The 21,361-nt window shown below is 40.1% G+C and overlaps 1 protein-coding gene across 1 annotated transcript; it reads right to left on the reverse strand.

The window, feature by feature from the left end:
• Positions 1 to 21,161, reverse strand: dmtn (dematin actin binding protein). The gene is made up of 16 exons (XM_079256665.1): positions 21,097 to 21,161; positions 14,510 to 14,557; positions 14,233 to 14,313; positions 12,590 to 12,733; positions 12,359 to 12,403; positions 9,648 to 9,756; positions 7,600 to 7,644; positions 7,392 to 7,526; positions 7,216 to 7,310; positions 6,500 to 6,605; positions 6,371 to 6,420; positions 6,228 to 6,273; positions 4,721 to 4,728; positions 2,165 to 2,230; positions 1,498 to 1,578; positions 1 to 565 (listed from the first exon to the last, which is right to left on the reverse strand). Exons 2-16 carry the CDS (start codon positions 14,516 to 14,518, stop codon positions 452 to 454), a joined length of 1,134 nt encoding a protein of 377 aa, XP_079112791.1. The 5' UTR covers positions 14,519 to 14,557; positions 21,097 to 21,161; the 3' UTR covers positions 1 to 451.
• Positions 21,162 to 21,361: the final 200 nt, after the last annotated feature.

Consider the following 21,361-nt stretch of genomic DNA (forward strand, 5'->3'; position numbering starts at 1 on the left):
CTGGTCACCAAGGTAACAAGCCTGGGTAAGGTGAATCAGTTTCATGATACCAGTAAACGTCACTTCAAGCTGTGGTCCACTGGTGGGCCAACTTTGTCAGACGAAATGTCACATGGAGGAGGAGGAGGGTGATGATGATGATGATGACGGTGAGGGAAGTGAGCAGATATATAAGTGATGGATTGCAAGCAGTGGTAGTTATAAGTGCAGCATAGGTAATATGTCAGTGCATCAGTCAAGGTTAGACGGAGTGGATCAGAACCAGCCAGCACCACATACTGTGATCCATGAAGGGGTTCGTCGCTCATCCTGGGACGTGACTGGTTAGTGCGATGAAGATGAACTGCTTTGCATGTTTGCTGATTGGATATTTGAAGTTATGCCCTGTTTTCTGTCTCATTTCAAAGCAGGAGCTTCATCAAGTATTTGTTCAGAGTGACATCACTTCCTGTTAGAAAAGTGAAGCTTTCTTCTTTAGTTCGTTTCGTCTCCATAACGACAGGCGGTCAAACTCGGCCATGGGCATCCCAAACACCTGCTGGAACTCCTCCGGGGAGAGATGCCTCTGTGGGACATGAAAATAAATCGGACCAGAGTCAGTCCTTTTTCTCACGAGAAACAAGTTAAACTGGAACTAAGACCAGTTCTGCAGCAGTGGCAAACCAACATGTGTGTCTCGGCTGCTCATTGGCTCATCTGTTGACCCTTTTTACATTAGCATAGTAAGGCTAACAGCTAAATTACGCTAATCTACTTTTGGCTCACATTCTTTAAAAATTTTTTTAGAACCCACCAAAACCTGCTAACATCTGATTTCTGCCATGTGGACATGTGACATTGGTAGTTAGTCTCATGTCAAACAGCTGTGCAGTAATCACATGATGGCAGTACTAAAGGTAACATAACGCCTGGGGGTGAATGCTGAAATTATATAGTCTCACATCGATGTTTTTAAATTAAGGGAACTTCTCAGATACCATTCCAGGTGACTGCCTTATGAAATTGATTAAAAAAATGTCATAAGTGTGCCAAGCTGTCAGCAAAGTAAAAGGCGGTTACATTGAAGAATATCAAATATAAAACATATTCTGGCTTATGACCATTTTTTTTTGGTTACTACATAATTCCATGTGTTCCTTCACAGTGTGGATAGATTAAGTTGTACTTTGTCAGAAGGTATGTCCAAACTTTTGACTGGTACTGTATGTGTATGTATGTATACATATATATATATATATATATATATATATATATATATATATATATATATATATATATATATATATATATATATATGTGTATATATATATATATATATATATATATTTTTTTTTTTTAATTGATGTACATCTTCACCAACGACTACATGTATGTTTGCATGTGTATGTATGTTCCAATGAATATTAAGCCAAAACATAAATCTTCCTACCGAAAACAATTAAAGACCTTGTAAGCAAAGCTTTGAGTTGCATGATGTCATTCCGAGCTCACACTCACCTCCAGCCGAGTGCGGTCGACTCCTGGAGGCAGCTTGCAGCGCCCCCTGTGGGTTACAATCAGTGCTTCATAGGGAAAGACCTGATCAGCACATGGGGAAAAAACACAGCGAATCACAAACCTTAGCAGGAGATTCACAAGTACTGAAACCACACTGTTGCAGAGCTCAAATCATGTTTATAAAATCATCAGTATTGCCATGCACAGAATGGGCATGAAAGAGGACAAGTAATGTGTATAAATGAAGATCTCCTTTTTTTTTTTTTTTTTTAATTTGACTAGCCGTCATGTACATGTGCAGGAATGCAGCCCTTGTTCATACAGAGTGACAAATACAGAAGTATTTGTTTATATATTCACATAAACCATAATATTGTTGAGCCCTAAGATTTGCTTCTAAAATGCTGATTAAAAAATGATCAGCCTAAAATTCTTATAAAGGATTTAGATAGGATATAAAGCATTAATTTAGACACTAAAAAATCTCAACTTTCTGTTAAAAAAAAAAAAGAGAAAAAAGTCATAATAATAATTTAAAAGAGAAGGGAAAAAAAAGGTAACTCTTAATAAGCGGGAATCCAAAATTGTCGTCCAATATGACACGTGAGCTAAATGAAAGTGAGACATGTAGATTTTCTGCAGCTGATCTGGAATCAGCAGATCTCACCTTCTGCTCCAGGATGCTCGGCAGAGAGTTTCCTCTGTCCATGCGCTCCCTCCGAGCCTCTCCGTTCTACACAAACACATTTCAGACACACTCTGTACAACAGATGCTGCCATGTGTTGAACATAAAGCACCACAGAGAAGCTGAGCCATCAGGGAGCAAGATGAAGCTGCCTGGAAACATCGTTAGGATGCACATTTCACACAAGCACATGTCCGCTGGAATAAATGGTCTGTTGCGTCTCTAAAGGTCAGAACAACTTCAACATGCACTCGAGGAGAAAGGAAGCAAACGGTGCTCCTGCAGGAGGTCAGGAGACTGCTGGCTTATCTACATATCTGATCCTAATATTTAGCTTTACTGTTTCTTTTCACTAAGATAAAAAATAATGCAGAAGGTTTCTACTTATGTTTGAACTTAAAAGTTTTAATACAAAAAAACATTTTCTACAGTCTTAGAGCACATTGCTGATCTGTGGACATTAAATACTTATTAAAATATTTCAGGCATTAGTTTGAAGTGATAAAATAATACGTGAAGTATTTCTTCACAGTTACAGGGGCTATGGATAAAAGTGTCTGCTAAATGACCGTAGAACAGAATAGAAAACAGAGTATGGAGTCAGATTTGTTTCAGTATCTCAAAGGAGATTGGAGATTTCTGAAACAAATCTGATTCCATACAGGGGCTGTACGTATCATCTCAGACTCAAACTAAAGTGGAGACGTGTGAAATTACTGCAGAAGCATCAGAATCATGATGTGTTAGTGCAGTGATCCCACCTCTGGTCTTCAACGCCCGCTATCGTGCCGATATTAGATGCTTCCCTGCTGCAACACACATTAATTTTAGTCAGTTGTGTTCCTGTTTCATTGTGTCCCCATGATTTATTTAAGCTGCACGTTAGGACTGAGGCCTCATGCTGTCCCTTTACAGGAGGCTCTAAGAAGCAGTTGATCAGTTATTGATTGGTGTGATCACTAACTGAAGCGACTGCGGCGTGCAGATCCAGCTGTAAACAGTCATTTAATAAATCCTTTATGCAACAGTTTCTTTCTAAGAGATCCTTAAAGTGATACTACACAAGTTTCCAACCTTAAAACTCTGTGCTTCCAACTTGGCACTCTGACATTCAGTATCATCACTGCCCTGCAGCGTCCCGAGGCTGAGAGGCCACACTTCACAGTTTTTATTTTTATTTCCAAGCTCTGGGCATCACGTGACCGCTGCATTTCTCTTTATGACAGTCACATGCTGGCCACACAGTGCACCGCGGCTGATTCAGCAAAGAAACGCAACAGGATGCTCTTAGAGGAAAAGAAAGAAAGAGATAGGACAGGAGTCGACGTCAGACCGACTTTTACTAACTGGAGAGATCTCAGAGAAGACACATGATGGATGCAGAATTGGCAAGGTTCGTCTGAATAACTCAATGTTCTTCGTTACCGACCCATTTGCTCCGTACACACCGGCTTCTTGTTTCTCCAGATCAGAGTGCAGCGACCGAGAGACGCAACAGAGGCATTAATGAAAAATAAAATAGTTTGAAATGAAGCACAATGATCCTCTTTGTCCTGCAGTGAATCCCTTCATGAAGCTTTTATTCAGATTCTAGTTTAGTTTATTATGATGCACGAATCAGCAGTAATAAAACCTGATGATGACGTGTATACACGCGGGAAGATAGTGAACTGCAACATATGCAACTAAAGCCGAGTGATTTTAACTAAACTCAGCGTTTTTGTTTGTTAAGCCGAGTTTAATGTTGGACATGTTGTTATAGCCGCTGTTTCTCTTCACTGCAACACACTGATTTCTGTCCGCTTCATGCGTTTGTTTGCAAACATCTCACAATCCAAAAGAAGGAATTATGGAGTAAAGGATGACTGCAAAGAGAAGCGATCAAAGTTATAAATAAGAGGGGAAAAAAATCATTCATAAAATTGATAACAGTAATAATTAAAGAAAATATAAGTCAAATTTACAGAACAGATAAAGAAAAAACTTCATAAAAAGGATCATTTTAAGATATAATATTCTTCTCTGGGTTTACAAGCCAGGATGTCCACATGGGGAGTACCTGCAGGTCCAGAGGCTTCAGGACGTCAGCATCAGAAACCAGTTTTACCAACACTGACTTCAAAGAACAACAAATATTAAAACAAGGGCTGAGAAAATACCCTTTACGTTCTCACATTTAACTGTTTCTGGAGGAATGAAATGAAAAACCTGAGAGCAGATAAAGTGTCTGAATCTGAATCTTACTTTATTCCCCACTAAAGGCTGCTGTAACGAGTGAATTTCTCCACCGTGAGATTAAAATAAAGTCTAAACCACCAACGTGCTTCTTTGTTAGTTCAGTTTGACCCTCCATACGTAGTCCAGTATAAATAAAAAAGTTCATTAAGGAATTTGGACTGATCAGGACAGGGTTCAGTAACATGCCGTGTTTGCGAAGAAGTTTGTGCAGCAGCACTGCAGCGGGTTGAACTGGCCATGCACATGGACACGTATGCACACAAAACATGCAAAAAAAAAAAAAAAAAACATACACTCACCTGAGCAGCTGCAAACCATAAGATCACACAGAGAAGAAGAGCACGGTCACCGAGATGAATCTAGACTTTTTCATGCTCATCACATCACTGCAGATGATTTATATCAGCTAACATTCAGATTCTTCTATTTCCAGATGCTTTCTGCACGTTTTTACACCAAATCTACGATTAAAACCAACTTTTCTCACCGAGATGGGGCTGAATTTGGATTTTAAACATAGCATCAGTAATAATCTGAACATTTTACTCATGTTTATCTTTTTTCTTTTCTTTTTTTTTCTCAGATAGATAAAAAAAAGAAAACCAGTTTCTTACTTGAGCATGTTGTGACGAACGTATGACTGGTGTCCAGTCTGTTTTCTGTTTTGACAGACAGATACCTGACATTACACTCTCAAAAATAGAGGTACAAGATAAGGACATTTCTGTACCTATAGGTACATTTTAAAGAAATGTTCTCTCAAAAGTACAATACTGGTCTTTAAGAGACCAGAAGCACTCCTTCAGAGTACGAAAAAGGGTTCAAAGTGACATAAAGTACAAATTTGTACCATTTTAACCACAAGGGTACCTGCAGCATTGAAAAATGTTTGTCGTGACAAAAACTATTGTTAGCAGCAGTGCTATGATTTTAATGAAAAAAAATGTAAAAAGTCGCCTCAAAAGAACTGTATTGTTAATACCAGTTTAGATCCACAAAGGTGGAGAAAAAAAACTATTGCGGCTGTAATGTTACAAACTGGAGCAGAGTTGAGTGATGACAGTAGTACTACTAAACAGTCATTTACTACACCAGACAATGAAGGTCAGATGCTGCAAACTAAGTGTATGGCTGGTCAGTATTTAGAGTTTTTGAAGATTATTTCTAGATTAAAGATAAGATAATATTGAGTTGCATGGACCAGGCCTAATCCTGTGGAAAACATAAAAAACATAACTTGATAAGGTGAGGTTGAACTTGATAAGGTACAAAAATAGACCAGAACTGAAGGGTACAGAAATGTCTCTCAAAAGAGTACACCCCCAGCGACAAGCATTTGTACCTTTTTAGGTACAAGCTGGTACCTCTATTTTTGAGGGTGTACCTTGGCGTGTTTCGGCTACACCTTCCTCAGCAGGATCACGTGATGCTGTGACGTGTCTGGTCTAAAACCGCTGACAGCTACGACATGTGAAGAAGGCCCCACATTTGGCTGAAACACGTCGAGGTAACGTCCGTCAAACAGAGAACAGAGACTCCAGCAGCAGCGTTTTCCTGAGTGTAAAGTTATTCTGGTGGATTTGCTCACCACTGTCATACCTAATGTGGGTTTAACACCTTTTTTTTTCAATGCAAAGGAGCGTGAATGATGAAAGCAACAGATTTATAATCAACCACTGCATTGCAACACGCAGCGCATCATGAACTGTTGATGCAGGAAGAGGTGAACAGTGTTTCTCTGCATGTTTTAACAATCTGCAGGAAGGTTTTAAAATCAGCTGCTTTTCTGGAAGTGAGGCTTCGTACCTGGTTGTCCCTTTTCTCCATCTGTGGAAAACTCTGCCGACTGCATCTGAAACACATCCGTTTGGGTTATATGTTACTCCAGAAATGTCAGAGGGGAATCCCACTTTCAGCAATGTGTTCATGTGCAGAGGCACGAGTCTTACCCTGGTCAGGCCGGAGCGAGAAGGAGACTTTGATGCCGTTGCTGGCAAACCTGCAGGTCAGACGGAAAACACATCAGTCTGAGAGGAGATCCTGAAGCGGAGACGTCCAAAGGCGGCGGACCAACTTACTGCTGTGCATGTGCGTTCTGTCGGGCAGCGACTGCGTCTTCCTCCGGAAGTGAACGCCTTTCTCCTTCTCCTCCTTCAGGATCATACGGCCCAGGTTGGATTTTATCTGGAGCAGACAGAGGAAACACAGCACTGTTAGCCAGGAGGTGCTCAGTGTTCGGCTTAAAGCTTCTTAACATGCTTAAACGTCTGAAGTTGCTTTTAACTCAGAATCACAACCCTGTACACTAACAGAAGTCTGGTTCATTTATTGATCTGTTGAGATCTGCAGACTTCAGGTAAATCAGAGGAATTATCTGGACTCTCCACCTTCATCACCACCTTAAAGTACACATCACGTTGCATTCCAGCAATTATCATCAGTAGTTTACATAAGAAAGAAATTAGTAATGATCTATCCTGACTTTAGGTTGATGCTGTTTTAGAATAACAAATGAGTTGCGTGTAACTGAACACTAAAAACTATTAGAAATGTTAGAAATCAGATCATCCAAGCAGATGACATAAGAATAAATAAAATCCGAGACAACGAGAAGACAGCTGTAGCTGTGCGCTGCGTGATGCATGATTTTAATCCCAATTAAAAGTGATCGTTGTCTGCCTGATTAAAATTAGAATAAAGTTTAAAGTTTGGCGATGATGACGTGAAAGTTAATCGCTGCTTATCACCAACAGCTCTGACTGTCTCTATGATCTATCAGCCTGGAGTCACAAACCTTCTCCAGCTCCTGTTCCTGCAACGTCTTGGCTTCTTCTGTCAGGTCTTCAAACTCATCCTCCTCTGGCAGCTTCTTCTTCCTCCACTCGATCTCTGTAAGAGTTCAGCATTGAAATGAAAGCGCTCCCGATGCGAGCAGCCACCGTGCCAGGGTTTAATATGTACATGTGTTACCCATGGCGGCCAGCGAGGGGGGGCAGGGCCAGTATTCTGTCTCAATCTTGGAGGGCTGGTTGGGGTCTGGAGGCTGAGCTGCGGGAAACTTGGCCGACTGAATCACCTTGCTGCCTTCGGCGTGTTTGTGGATGTCTGCATGCAGAGAGAAGCAGCTGAGTGAAGCCGGCAAACAGAGACGAAGCGGCGACGAGAAGCGAGAGCTCACCCTGTTTGTAGATGGGGGGCTTCCTGTAGATGTTGGCGCCGTTATCTGATCGAGAACAAGGACTGGATTAAGAAACAGCTTTTCTGACACAATCACAACACAAATAATACAAAAAGTTAATGATACATCCAGTTAAAAAAACATCTGGCATCACTTATTGGTACAAACTTGACTTAAAATCCTGCTGAACTCAATCGGATTTCTGTCTTTTGGTCCTTAATGGACACCAGAAAGCAGAAGGTTACACTATATAAATTTGACATATCAGATGGTAATAAAATATACATAATAATACAGAATAACAAAAAGCTAATGAACCAATAAAAACCCAGGGTTAAATGTACAGTACATCCAGTTTAAGAGATATTTGGCATCACTTATTGGTACAAACTTTACTCAAAATCCTGCTGAACACAATCTGATTTCTGTCTTTTGGTCCTTCATGGACACCAGAAAGCAGAAGGTTACATTATCAGAAGGTAATAAATTATACATATCCCAAAAAAATGCTGGTATTTTTTTTTATTTTTTTAACATTTTGTTAGAGAGACAAATAAAGACTAAATAATAAAACAAATAAGTTGGGTGTTTATGGGTTTACACTGGCAAATGGTGTACATAATTTAAAATTAAAATTTTTCTTTACTTTAAAAAAAAAAAAAAAATCAGTTAAAAAATAATTGTAAACAACTCAATTAAATTGCCTCTTTGATTTCATTAAAATATAAATTTAGCTTTTTTTTTTTTCTTCTGAAAGGCTTTAGTTAACAGGATTATTAAGACATATAATAATCCTGAGGTTGCTACACATGAAACAAAAATGTTTCTATGGAAAAGCTGAATTTCCCGGCTAGGATAGACCTACAAAAATGTAGGAATTTCTGGAAAATCTGTTTTGGTTTTGTGTGACCACTGCCGGCAGATTTCATCCTGTAAAGTCGGGTCGTTTATGGAGCCTTTGGTTAATATTAGAGAAATGTTATTTTTTCTCCTTTTTGGCCTCCACTGGGACAGGAATGATAAAATGACAGAAGCAGGGAATTGCCTAAACATCTCCAGGTATTTTATTTGGTTAACTTGTGAATTTAGGGGAGGAGAGTAAGTGGAACTTCAGCTTGTTGTTGTTGAGGTGCAGATTAACGCTGTTTTTAAGAGCTGGAAGTCTGCTGAACATCTTATACTTGTGTGACCGTATGGCCTCAAAGCTGATCAGCTGTTTATCTGCATGTAGTTCTTTCTGTGTGGAAATGGAAGTTATATGGTTGCTGCGTGTTTATTCTTCCTCATATCTGTGTATTTTCTCCCTATATCAAAATACAGGAGATTTACTGGAAATTAAATATACGGGAGGACGTCTGGAAACGGGAAAATACAGCAGTTTCCCGGCCAAACGGGAGACTTGGCGGCTTTGGCAGGTACTTTTTTAACTTTAGCTTCAGATTTGGGACTTGAGTGTGAGATGAGGTTAAATTGAGGATAGGGTTTTTTGTTTTTTTTTTTGCATGAAACTTAATTTTAATGTCTTTTAATGCCTTGTTGGATTTATGTCAGTTTAAAACCAGTGTTGAAATCATCCACACATGATGTTTAAAGCCAGTTTTAGGGTTCAGGTTACTTAGATTTGGTTTTGTGGAGGTGGAGCTTAGACTAAGATGAGATTTGGTTAGACTGACTTTAAGTTAGCTAGGAAATGAAGCTGGCTTCAGATATTTTATTTATGTTGATAATGAGATTATGTTCAGTTTAGACCGGATTAATATAAACTCAGGTTATGTTAGGTTAAGTTCAGGACACTGTATATATATGTTAAACTAACAAATGTCAACAAATACACCCCCCCCCCCCCCCCCCCCCCCCCCCGGTTACTGACAGTCAAACAAGAGCGCCTGAACCTGACAGACCTCCAAACTGTGGTCTACAAATGTTTATGAAGACGTCTAGTTGTTAGGATTTGGTTTTATGGTAGAAGATCAGATTAGGTTAGGTTTAGGCGAGGTTTAGTTATGATGGATAAGGCTGGAGTCAGTGAGGAGAAGTGTGTGTGTTACCTGGTCGGTGGAAATGCTGCAGGCTGGCGCTGATCTTGCGTCCAGACTGCAGCTGCAGCGTAGATCCTCCAGGTGATCCACTCTCACTCTCTGCTTTGCGACTTTTCACCTGCACAAAAAGGCAGTCTGGTTAACCGCCCAGTCTGACGGAGTAATCAGATTCCTCTGACTCTGATGATCCGCTAACTTTCAACGAGCACCTCCATCAGGTGAACATGTCTGACTTACACATGTTCCTCGTATTTAACCCCAGCTAGAGATGATGTAACGTCCACATGTCACTGTGTGATGCAGAAACTAAACATCTGTTGCATTTCACTGCTGAACCTTCTGGCCCACTTTCACAGCAACAGCGAGCTGACGGTGGACATCAGCCACGCTTCAGTCGCCTCCACACAGACGCTTTCTGTTCCCGCTGGCTGCAGGCGGGCTGCAGCATCAAATGTCACATTTTTAACAGAGTGAGGAAGACAAAGCAGCGATTGAAGCTGAACAACCAGACGAGTCAAGTCGTATCAATCTTTTTCCTAACAGCCAAGGTCGATACGCTCCACAGAGGCGGGGGACATTTCTGACAGGTCACCAGTGGGTCACCTGCAGTGCTAAAATTCCTCAGCTTACCCTAACCAGTGGGTTTATTTTATACTGATTTTATTTAACATCAGAGCTTTTAAATGAATGTTTTAATCAGCAGTTAGTTAGTGTGGTTGGTAGTAGGGCTGTTACGATGTGCTTTTGTCCCGATTCAATTCCATTCCAATAATTTGGGTGCCAATTCAATTTAAATTGCAATTCTCACAATTCTTCAATATTGCTGATTTTTGTAAATTAAAAACAAAAAGAAAAATGTGGAAAACTTTTGTTTTGCTCGTCATTTTTCTTGATTTCAATTTGGAAAAAACAACACAGTAGCCAGATCATCACTAAGTTGCTATAATGCCCAAGAAGACAAATAAAAAGATCAATAAAAACAATACAAAAGACGAAAATTTTTATAATGGATTATTTTTATTTAAAAAAATATTTTAAAATCGTGAAGCAAAAAATCCAGATTAGATTTTGCCACCCCTAATTTGTAGATTTCTAAATTGACCATCTAAATAAATTGGATTATATGTGTTATTAAATGTAATTAATTATGTTTTTTAATGGGGTTTTATTGTCTTATTTATTGTTTTATTTTTTCTTCCTCTCTTTGCAACCTTTGTTTTCAGGTTGTCCAGGTGACTTCCTGCAGATCTTTTACAGGCTCTGCCTTAAAATAATTTCTCCAACCATAAAAAGTTTTTTTTGTCTTGTGTAAATGTGGCAGTTTTATGTACAGTTAGTTTTTTTTTTTTGGCCAAACACCAACCAGTAAAACCTCTAAAACCATTTAGTAATAAATGTCTTCTTTTCCGCTGCCTAACGTCATCTTTCATCGTCAGCACTCTTGTAACCCACCTCGTTCTTAACACCATCCAAACAGGATTTTTGTTTAATGCATCACTTAGTTTGTTGTTCATAAGAGTCATCAAGATAACCTCAGCAATTGTTTGTTTTCATCACCTCCTTAACTACCCATATTTTCATTTAAAGTACTTAAAATGAATTTAACCTGCATTTGGTCAGTTGGTGGGGATTAACTCAGAGCCCTGATTTTAACCACTTTGAGAGCAAAAGAATAAAATCAAATTTAGTGTAAAGACTAGAAATGTCTGGATTTTTTTTTTTTACTGAAATCCAATCTACCAATTTTGTCTAACTCTTCATTTCCGACACAGTTATCAACCAATACTGATATTTTTGGAGCAAGTTGAGCCAAACAAACAAAAATATCTGGAAAAATATACATGGCATATTTTATATTTTGTCATTTTGAGTTAGAGGAGATGTAGCTGAAGAGTTTGATATATATATAATATGTAGGGCAGTGACAATATGCTTTTGTCCCGATTCGATTCGATTCTGATTATTTGGGTGCCGATTCGATTTAAATTGTGATTCTTAAAATTCTTTGATTTTGCTGATTTTTGTAGATTAAAAAACAAAAAAATGTATAAAACTTTTTTGTTTTGCTCGTCATTTTTCTTGATTTCAATTAGGAAAACAACACAGTAGCCAGACCATCATTCTGCTGCTATAATGCCCAAGAAGACAAGTAAAAAGATCAATAAAAATAATTTTTAAAAAATGGATTATTTTTATTTATTTGAAAAAAAAGGATTTTTTTTGTTTAAAAAAAAAAATCATTTTTAAAATTGTGAAGCAAAAAAATCCCGATTTTCGATTTTTTTATTTGATTTTCCCACCCCTAATAATCTGTGCATGTTGTGTAAACATTGTGTCATTAAAAAAGTAAAAACCAATTTCTGATATTGCATCTTAATGTTGATATGGGCTGACAGTATCGGTATGTTATGTCTTTATGGGAGGAGAGTAATAACTCAACCTTAAAAGAAAGATTAAGAAGATCTCACATAGTAACAATATTTATTCTGAGAATAAAGTTTGGCATTATTGGTGTCTTTGGTAGATGCTCCTTCTATACCCAACGCTGACACCCTCACCTGCCACCATTTAATCTACTGATCACTGTTGTAGCATGATGTTGCGCATAATAAATGTCAGTATGCTATTAAAACAAGTCAGAAACACGTTTCGAATGTCAAAAAGTTCTGTAAAGCTACTTTCACGTTTGCTGAGGCAAAGCATCATGGAGCATCTCTTACCTCGGGGGACATGGTGGGAGACGTGGGGGTAGGAGACAGGGAGCGCTGCAGAGACAAAGATGATCAGTTCACTGACAAAAATGAGAAATAATTCAGCTTCACAAAAAATGGTTCAATCCAAACTTTATCTGTTGCTGCAGAAATGAGCACAAAACGTGACGCAATTAATAAACTAACACCAAAGGCAGCTGTGTCCTGTTTACTGCACAATGCAGAGCGCCGCGAGTGTACCTCTCTGCGAGGCGGGTCGAGAGGTGAGAAGCTCAGGTGTGGCTGGTAGGTCATCAGATCGGGTCTCTCCACCTGCAGGATGGCTTTATCTCTAGGCAGTGCTGCCAGGTCTTTGTAGCCCACAACCTGGTCATTCAAACGGGCCTGAAGACCAACACAAGCAGCAGAACAAGCTGAACAACTGCTACCACACCACGAGTCACTGAAAACGTACAGGTTAGTCAAAAATATGTTATAAATATTAAATATAAATAATAAATATGAATTTTAAAGTGTTGCAGCTGCTGTGGCCCATTTATACAATGATATGCAGACAATAATTTAATGAATCAGATTTACTTAAAGATTAAACAGGATTCTCACACTTTAAAAGGTTTTTGCATATTTGTGTGAAAAAAAGACTAATCAGTTAATATGATGCTCATAAAAACAGTTTTGTATTTACTTTTGGTACAAAACATCGTTTTTAGCAGCACATTTTCTGACTTGTACAGAAACTTTGACTCTGCAGAGTAGATGGTAAATAAATGCTTTATTATCTGCAACAGATTGTTTTATTATGATATTAAATCTGCTATTAGTATTTTTTAAACATATATTTATTTAATTTTGATGGCTGGATTATAACATCAAAAAATAGAGTCCAAATGACTATACAATCCAGACCAACTATACCTCCGACCCCACCCTCCCAATATTTCATCCATCCAGAATTGGAAAGGGAAAAAAAATGGAAAGAAACATATATATATATATGGCCTCTCTCTCTCTCTCTCTCTCTCTCTCTCTCTCTCTCTATATATATATATATATATATATATATATATATATATATTTATTTATATATATATATATATATATTTATTTATTTATATATATATATATATATATATATATATATATGTAAATATATATGTAAATATATATATATATATATGTAAATATATATATATATATATATATATATATATATGTAAATATATATATATATATATATGTAAATATATATATATATATATATATATATATATATATATATATATATATATATATATATATGGCCTCTCTCTCTCTCTCTCTCTCTCTCTCTCTCTCTATATATATATATATATATATATATATATATATATATATATATATATATATATATATATATATATATATGCATACATACACACACATGTACACACATGTAACCAGTCAATTTAAATGAATGGTACAAAATTAAAATTTACACAGATAACCAAACAATGCCAACTAAGGAAAAATAGGCTCAAGCCTATATTATATACATAACAAAGTACATAAGAAATGTATGTATTATTGATATAGCGATATACTAAGTGTTAATATTGAACAAACTTAGAGGATGTATTAGGAAGCAGTTGCAGGGGGAGGAGTTTGGAAATCAGTAATCTTGAGAAAGTTTAAAAACAGATTACAGTTTTTGTCATTAGTTTATCTATTTCAAGTTTAATTTAGAAAATTAAAAATATAAATATGTTCTGGATCTAAGCAGAACACGTTTTTGTATGTAGAAAACAGAAACAAACAGGATTCTGTTTACTGCAGGGGGAAAGTGTCATGTCTAATTTTCTGTTGCATTTTTTATGCAGTTTGGATGTTTGATTTCAGATGTTTACCATGATGCCGGTGGCGGGAGAGCCTGGAGCGCTGGGGCCCCTGGAGGATGGCAGGTTGACCGGGGTCACCCGGCCCTCCACCTGTGGGAACATCAGACACATTCAAACTGACTCCAGCCAAGTCGTAACTTCATGTTTTCTGCGTTTATTAACTCACAAAACAAAGAAAATGTTTGATACCAAACTTAAATCACCAACCTTTCTATGTAATAAAATATTTAGACTAAAGGAGGATTTTTATGGCAGATGCTGTTGATGATGCAGGATGACTGATTACCTTCTGCATGGCTGGAGAGAAACTGTCCTCCCGTTTGGTTTAAAGCAGCTGGAAAGACACGAGACACGGTGGGTCAGTAAATAACTATGTTGCAGCTTCCAAACCACCTTAGCCACTGAGAGTCGGGTCCTCGGCAAGGCCAGATTATCCATTATGGGCGCAGGCCCAGGGGCCCATGTGGGGCCCACGTAGGGCAAACACCAGCAGTTTGGACGTTAAACTAAATTACATAAAAGCCACATAGTTACACCACAGTGTCTAGTGTATTGCTATTGATACCACTAGCTGAGAGATGTTGTTTCAGTGTGTCATTCACAATTTTCACAATGTTGCGGTGGGGAAGGGGGGCGCCCTGGAACACTCTCTGGGCCCAGGGGCCAGTGCACTTTTAATCCGGCCCTGGTTCTCAGGTTTGCTTATTTGTGACACACAAGGAAGTTCTCTGACAGATACGCTGATATCCAGGGATGTGTTTTGGTACATTTATTGCATCACTTTCCCAAGGTATAACATGGTAATTAGGATGGATAAATGGATTGTTTTAACCAGTGAGATAAACAGACAGAAATTATGAATGCTGTCAACAAAATCATGGCGACTACCCCACCCTAACGCTCTCATCTGCGTCCCAGGTAAGTATGCGCCTTTAGTCTAATAATGCACACGGCCAATCACACATGACCCACCACCTCTGACACACACCCCACACTAATGCACCTTCTCCTCATCTATGTCTCCTACAAACTACCTGTTGCAAAATAATAACATTTGATCATGCATGACATAAAAGAATCTGCAGTAAAAGTCAAACCTGTGACATTTCATGCCTAAAACATTTAAAGCTAAAAGGTTTAAAAAGCTCAAAAAGTGTCTTTTAACCAGCTTTCAGATGATGGTGTGTGGAGCCAAGACTAACTCTTTGTATCATCTTCAGCCATGTCAAATGCTCATTAATAAACAAACCACCGACTCGTAGTTCAACAAATCAAAAGTGTCTCGGTTGGTTGAACCTGTCAGTGTTTCTAATCATGGCTGCAGGATTTTCACGATAAACGCAGCAGACGTGCCAGCTCTTATCGGACAGAAGTATGGACCACTAACCATGTCTTAACCTGATTTAACCAGCCAGTTAATAACAGCACACTTTGATCAGGTGACATCACATCTGCTGAGTGATGTTGGTGAGTGTTGAATAACCATCTTCACCAGTGAAATCACATCTGCGGACCGACTTTCTTCCATCCAGACTGCATTTATCCCCCAGTTTCCTTTACTCTCTGCCAAGCTTCTGTCCCAGTTACAGCTTTGTTTTGTCCCACACTGTTTAAAACTACACAATGAAATTATAATGAGAGTCTTCTTTGAGTTCTGTCCTTGAATCTGCATGATGATTTTTTGCATCGTCACCACGAGTATCTGTTCGGTGATGATACAGTAGAAGCTATGATTTGTTTCTCAGAGCTGTTCTCATATTCTGTCCTTCTGACTGGGTCAAATGATGACATTCTCCTTATCCATGTGTAGAAATGATGCTCTGCAGAACAACACAGGGTCTTTCCGTCATGAAGATGGACCACAGCCGTCTGCATGATGGAACCACCTCCCTTGCATGGAATAAAAATTTTATTTGATGCTACAGATCTTGTAGCATCAAGATCTGTAGCATCTTGATGATCAGGAGTTTAAATGAGCACATCAAAAGCAAAGTAAGGCTTTCTTTTCTTTCTTTTGATGAGGAGATTCTCATGGTGATGAGGTGGAACCATAGACTGTATATAAAGAGATGGACGGAGCCTCCGTGACGTCACCCGTAGGTTTCTGAAGAGCTGAATTGAAGCTCGGTGGGCGGTTCCTACTGTCGCCATGTTGGCAGAGGCATGCGCGTCGTCTCGCCCGAAAAATACAAATATGGGCAAAGAGGTGGAGCTGAGTGGGCAGACGTGAACGTCATGGCGGATGATTGACATCGAGTGAACTCCGAGCTTTCTGTAGCTAAAAGCTAACCTAGCTAACCTGGAGATAACGGGAGCTACCCAGCTAACGGAGGTAAGTGGGCTAAAGCTAAGTCACGTTGTTAACCAGCTAAAAATCGCGGTTGTTCTATGTTCTTCTTACTTGAAGCCAGAGATTGGCACCTGTCAATCAAAAGGACATGCCTCTAAATTTGCCAAACTTCGAGATTAAATTACTTTAAAATGGGCGAGTTAGAAAAAAATTCACTCTCCCCACAGTTGTCATGAAGGTAAACCTGACCTATTAAACCAAAAATGGAACGGGAGATTCTCATCATGATGAGGTGGAACGGGAGATTCTCATCATGATGAGGTGGAACTGGAGATTCTCATGGTGATGAGGTGGAACGGGAGATTCTCATCATGATGAGGTGGAACGGGAGATTCTCATCATGATGAGGTGGAACGGGAGATTCTCATCATGATGAGGTGGAACGGGAGATTCTCATCATAATGAGGTGGAACGGGAGATTCTCATCATGATGAGGGGGAACGGGAGATTCTCATCATGATGAGGTGGAACGGGAGATTCTCATCATGATGAGGTGGAACGGGAGATTCTCATCATGATGAGGTGGAACGGGAGATTCTCATCATAATGAGGGGGAACGGGAGATTCTCATCATGATGAGGGGGAACGGGAGATTCTCATCATGATGAGGTGGAACGGGAGATTCTCATCATGATGAGGTGGAACGGGAGATTCTCATCATAATGAGGTGGAACGGGAGATTCTCATCATAATGAGGGGGAACGGGAGATTCTCATCATAATGAGGGGGAACGGGAGATTCTCATCATAATGAGGTGGAACGGGAGATTCTCATCATGATGAGGTGGAACGGGAGATTCTCATCATAATGAGGTGGAACGGGAGATTCTCATCATGATGTGGTGGAACGGGAGATTCTCATCATGATGAGGTGGAACGGGAGATTCTCATCATGATGTGGTGGAACGGGAGATTCTCATCATGATGAGGTGGAACGGGAGATTCTCATCATGATGAGGTGGAACGGGAGATTCTCATCATGATGTGGTGGAACGGGAGATTCTCATGGTGATGAGGTGGAACGGGAGATTCTCATCATGATGTGGTGGAACGGGAGATTCTCATCATAATGAGGTGGAACGGGAGATTCTCATCATGATGAGGTGGAACGGGAGATTCTCATCATGATGAGGTGGAACGGGAGATTCTCATCATGATGAGGTGGAACGGGAGACTCTCATCATGATGAGGTGGAACGGGAGATTCTCATCATGATGTGGTGGAACGGGAGACTCTCATCATGATGAGGTGGAACGGGAGACTCTCATCATGATGAGGTGGAACGGGAGATTCTCATCATGATGTGGTGGAACGGGAGACTCTCATCATGATGAGGTGGAACGGGAGATTCTCATCATGATGTGGTGGAACGGGAGATTCTCATCATGATGTGGTGGAACGGGAGATTCTCATCATGATGTGCAGCTACTGTGTGATGCTTCCTGTCAATTTGGAGCAAAATCTCTGAGGAATGTTTCCAACACCTTGTTGAACCTTGTTGAAGCGACCTTGAATGCACAGCGTCACCATCACAGACTATGGAGTCAGCTGATGACTAATGCAACGTGGAACGTAAATTGATCAGCAGACTGTTAAAAAGAAGTTAAACACAAGTAGCGCTTCATGATGAAGGAGGATTTTTGCCAATCTGGCAACGTGTAACGTGTTCTTTACTAACATCTGCGTAAAGCGGCTCATGGGTGTGGTGAATTGTGTTTATTTGAGCTGTTCAGAACAAACGATCCAGTTTCAGACCTTTAAACGCAGACACACAGCTCACCCTCAGGGGAGAGGCCAGACATGATGGGACAAGGAGACGGAGACTCCGGAGGGTCTGATTCAGGCCTGGCTGTTATCAGAGCCGCCTCATGGGGAGGCTGATGGTGGTGCTGGTGGAGGGGCAGCTGTACTCACAGGAAACACACCTTGTATCTTAACAACATGAGAGCATGTCTACTGGCGGGGGGGGGGATATCCTCTGCTAAAAGATCCCGACTTCCTGTGAACCGGTCTTTCATCTCCTCCCCCTCTCCTCCTGTTTATCAGCTCCCCCAGTCGAGCCAACGCCCAGCCGCTCCTCAACTGTTACTGCCGTGGTTACACTCCTCCCTCCAGACTCCACACAACGCCGCCCCTAAAGCTTCTTCTGCTCCCAGCCATCACATGTCAGCCAGTCAAACTGACACCAGATCAGCCAGAGAGGATCCCATCCTCAGCTGAACTCAGTCTGGGCTGACTGGGAAGCAGCCGCCATCGCAGCAGCTTCCTGTTTTACATCTATGGGAGCATGACTCTAAAGGTTAGCTTAGCACAGAGACTGGAAACAGGTGGGAGCATTAGCATCTCCCAACATCAACAAACACATCATGTCCTTAATGTTGAAGCCAGAAACAAAGCAGCCGCAGCAGAAAGCTGAAACCCTTCTCTGGGGTCAGTTTTAGTGTCTGCAGCCACACTTTACGACATCTTTCTTTCTTTTTCTGATGTTTTGTTTGACTTTTGGTTGTGTGAGCCTCATCCTGTGTGGCGACTTTGCACGTGTTTGTAGGGATTCTCATCGCTTTTTACCATCATCGTGCGTCTTCATGAGCTCCTTTTAGTTCTGAGAGTAGCTGCTTTTTATCTTCACTATCAGATGTCGGTGACATCTCTACGGCGAAGCTCAGGGGCCCACCCCTGTCTCTTCGGACCCCCATGCTGTTAGCGAGGCTGCAGACTCCAGTTTAAATGATCGATAAGAGTATTGATTGACTTTCGGTTGGTTTTCACTGATCGCAGTTAGTGAAGTAACAGAAATATGTCTCTGTTAATAAAAAACGTGGACGAGGGAGTCGAGGAAGCAGGACCCAGTCACTCTGCTCCTGTGTGTGTGTGTGTGTGTGTTATCCTTATCACTGAAAGCTTTTAGCTGCCAGAGAACAGCATGTGTGGTTTACTAATGGACCACACACACACACACACACGGTTCACAAGTGATCGACTGAATGTAGACAATCCGACAGGATCCTGCAACATCTCAGTGTCGGTTTCTGAGCAGGAAGCCGATTGATTGATGGCTTTAGTTACTGATTACTTTCATTAATGGCTGAATGACAGTTCAGTCATGTTGATGGATGATCTGATGTCCCAGAAAAGTTCAGACGTGACACATTCACGAGTTTCGTTTATGATCACAAAATGAAACAAAACTTCACATCAAAGAATCAACAAGCATTAAAAAAAAAGACTTTTTCTAGCTTTAAATGGGAATAAACCCGTTATCTGAAGCTAAGTTCTCCACAGAACGTCCTCCAGGAACATGTTTCTCATTGCGAAATTGATCTCTGAGAAGAATGCACGACAGCATGAGTGATTTCTGATCACCGATCAATAGTTCAAGTTGTTTCTCTGAGGAAAAATGTTTAAAATTCCTGATTTTAGCGTCTCACATGTTAATATTTGTTAATTCCTTTTCTACGTTAAACTGACTTTCTGTGAATTTTGGACTCTGATTCAGACAAAATATAACCTTTAAAAACAGGAACTTGCCTTTGGGGGTGAGTCATTAACATTGATAATACAGATCAATAAAGCGTCTCCAGGAAGTGACGTTTGCTTCTTTCAGCTTTTCCACAGTAAATATTTGATGCTTTTGTCAAATAAAACAATATCAATCTCTTTCAACAAAGTACATTTGGTTTATTCTCAGTTTAAAGCATCTTTTTGTATTTTTAATTGCAGGTAAAGAGAAAATCTGCATTTTAACAATTTTCCTGATAATTTATTCATCTAATTTAGGAAATTTCCTTTCAAATAAACTAAAATGATCAAAAATCTACAAGTTCAAACATCACTTATGTAATAAACTCAATATGTTTACTAAATATTTGTGATATTTAGCAACCAAATATAAAAAATTGACATGTTAGTAAATAAAAATCCTACTGCCTACCAGCTCTTTAACTCAGCTGTGACCGTAAAATAAATTGTTTTGATTTTTTTTAGTGTTCATTGATCAAAAAGTCCAGTTATACTGGGCAGGCTGGTTATTGTTATGGCATTTTATGGTTTTAATTATTCATCCTTGCCAGATGAACCATCAGGTCAGTTAAAGAGGATGCTGGAAGCATTTTGCTTTGGTCTAACAAGCCTTCCTCCTCTTCATCACTGATCATTTACAGCTTCACTTTTTCTTTTTTCTAAAAATTTCCTCAACACAGCAGGTGATGAAGAAACGTCACATGAGCCTGAACGCCTGAACGCATCTGAAGAGGAGCTTAATCTCTGAATGTCCATCAGACCCAAAGCGAGCAGGCCTGAAGCTGAAACAGCCACAAATCAGCTGTTTTGTACGGAGAGGGGAGGAAGACGACGGTGTCTGGAGGCGCTGCTGCGGGACATGTGGCCTGCAGGATCCGAGGCTTCGCCACGGTGAGGAAGAGGAGGGTGAGGAGGAGACAAGTGCGTCTGTAGCGGCGCGATGGAAACAGCAGAAAGCCCGCGTGATACCCGGATAAACGAGGAGGAAGATGAAGAGGAGCTTACCTCCAAGCAGCGCCGGAGAGAAAAGAGACGCTCCAAGGTAGGAGGAGGAGGAGGATGCTGGGTGGAGGAGGAAGAGGAGGTGCAGGCTGCCTTTAAAGCCCAGGCTGCTGTGACCCCAGGAGGAAGCGGAGGAGGAGGAGGAGAGGAAGCTGTTTTCCTGTTGCTCCAGCGGGTCGGACCACTCTAATGGAAGGAGAGGGGGACGAACAATAAGCTCCGTTATTATGACGCTGCGTAACGTCCAAACACGACGAGCACGCGCCCC

Source organism: Telmatherina bonti (genome assembly GCF_933228915.1).
Source record: "Telmatherina bonti genome assembly, chromosome: 17".
Taxonomy (NCBI): Eukaryota; Metazoa; Chordata; class Actinopteri; order Atheriniformes; family Telmatherinidae; genus Telmatherina; species Telmatherina bonti.

Bases quoted from the DNA above. Each gene is read 5' to 3' on its own strand.
- dmtn (XM_079256665.1), bottom strand. The intron at 7,527-7,599 runs GTGAGCTCTCGC...CTCTGCATGCAG, and splicing joins GCCCCCCATCTACAAACAGG to ACATCCACAAACACGCCGAA. The intron at 566-1,497 runs GTGAGTGTGAGC...CATGTCCCACAG, and splicing joins TCGACCGCACTCGGCTGGAG to AGGCATCTCTCCCCGGAGGA.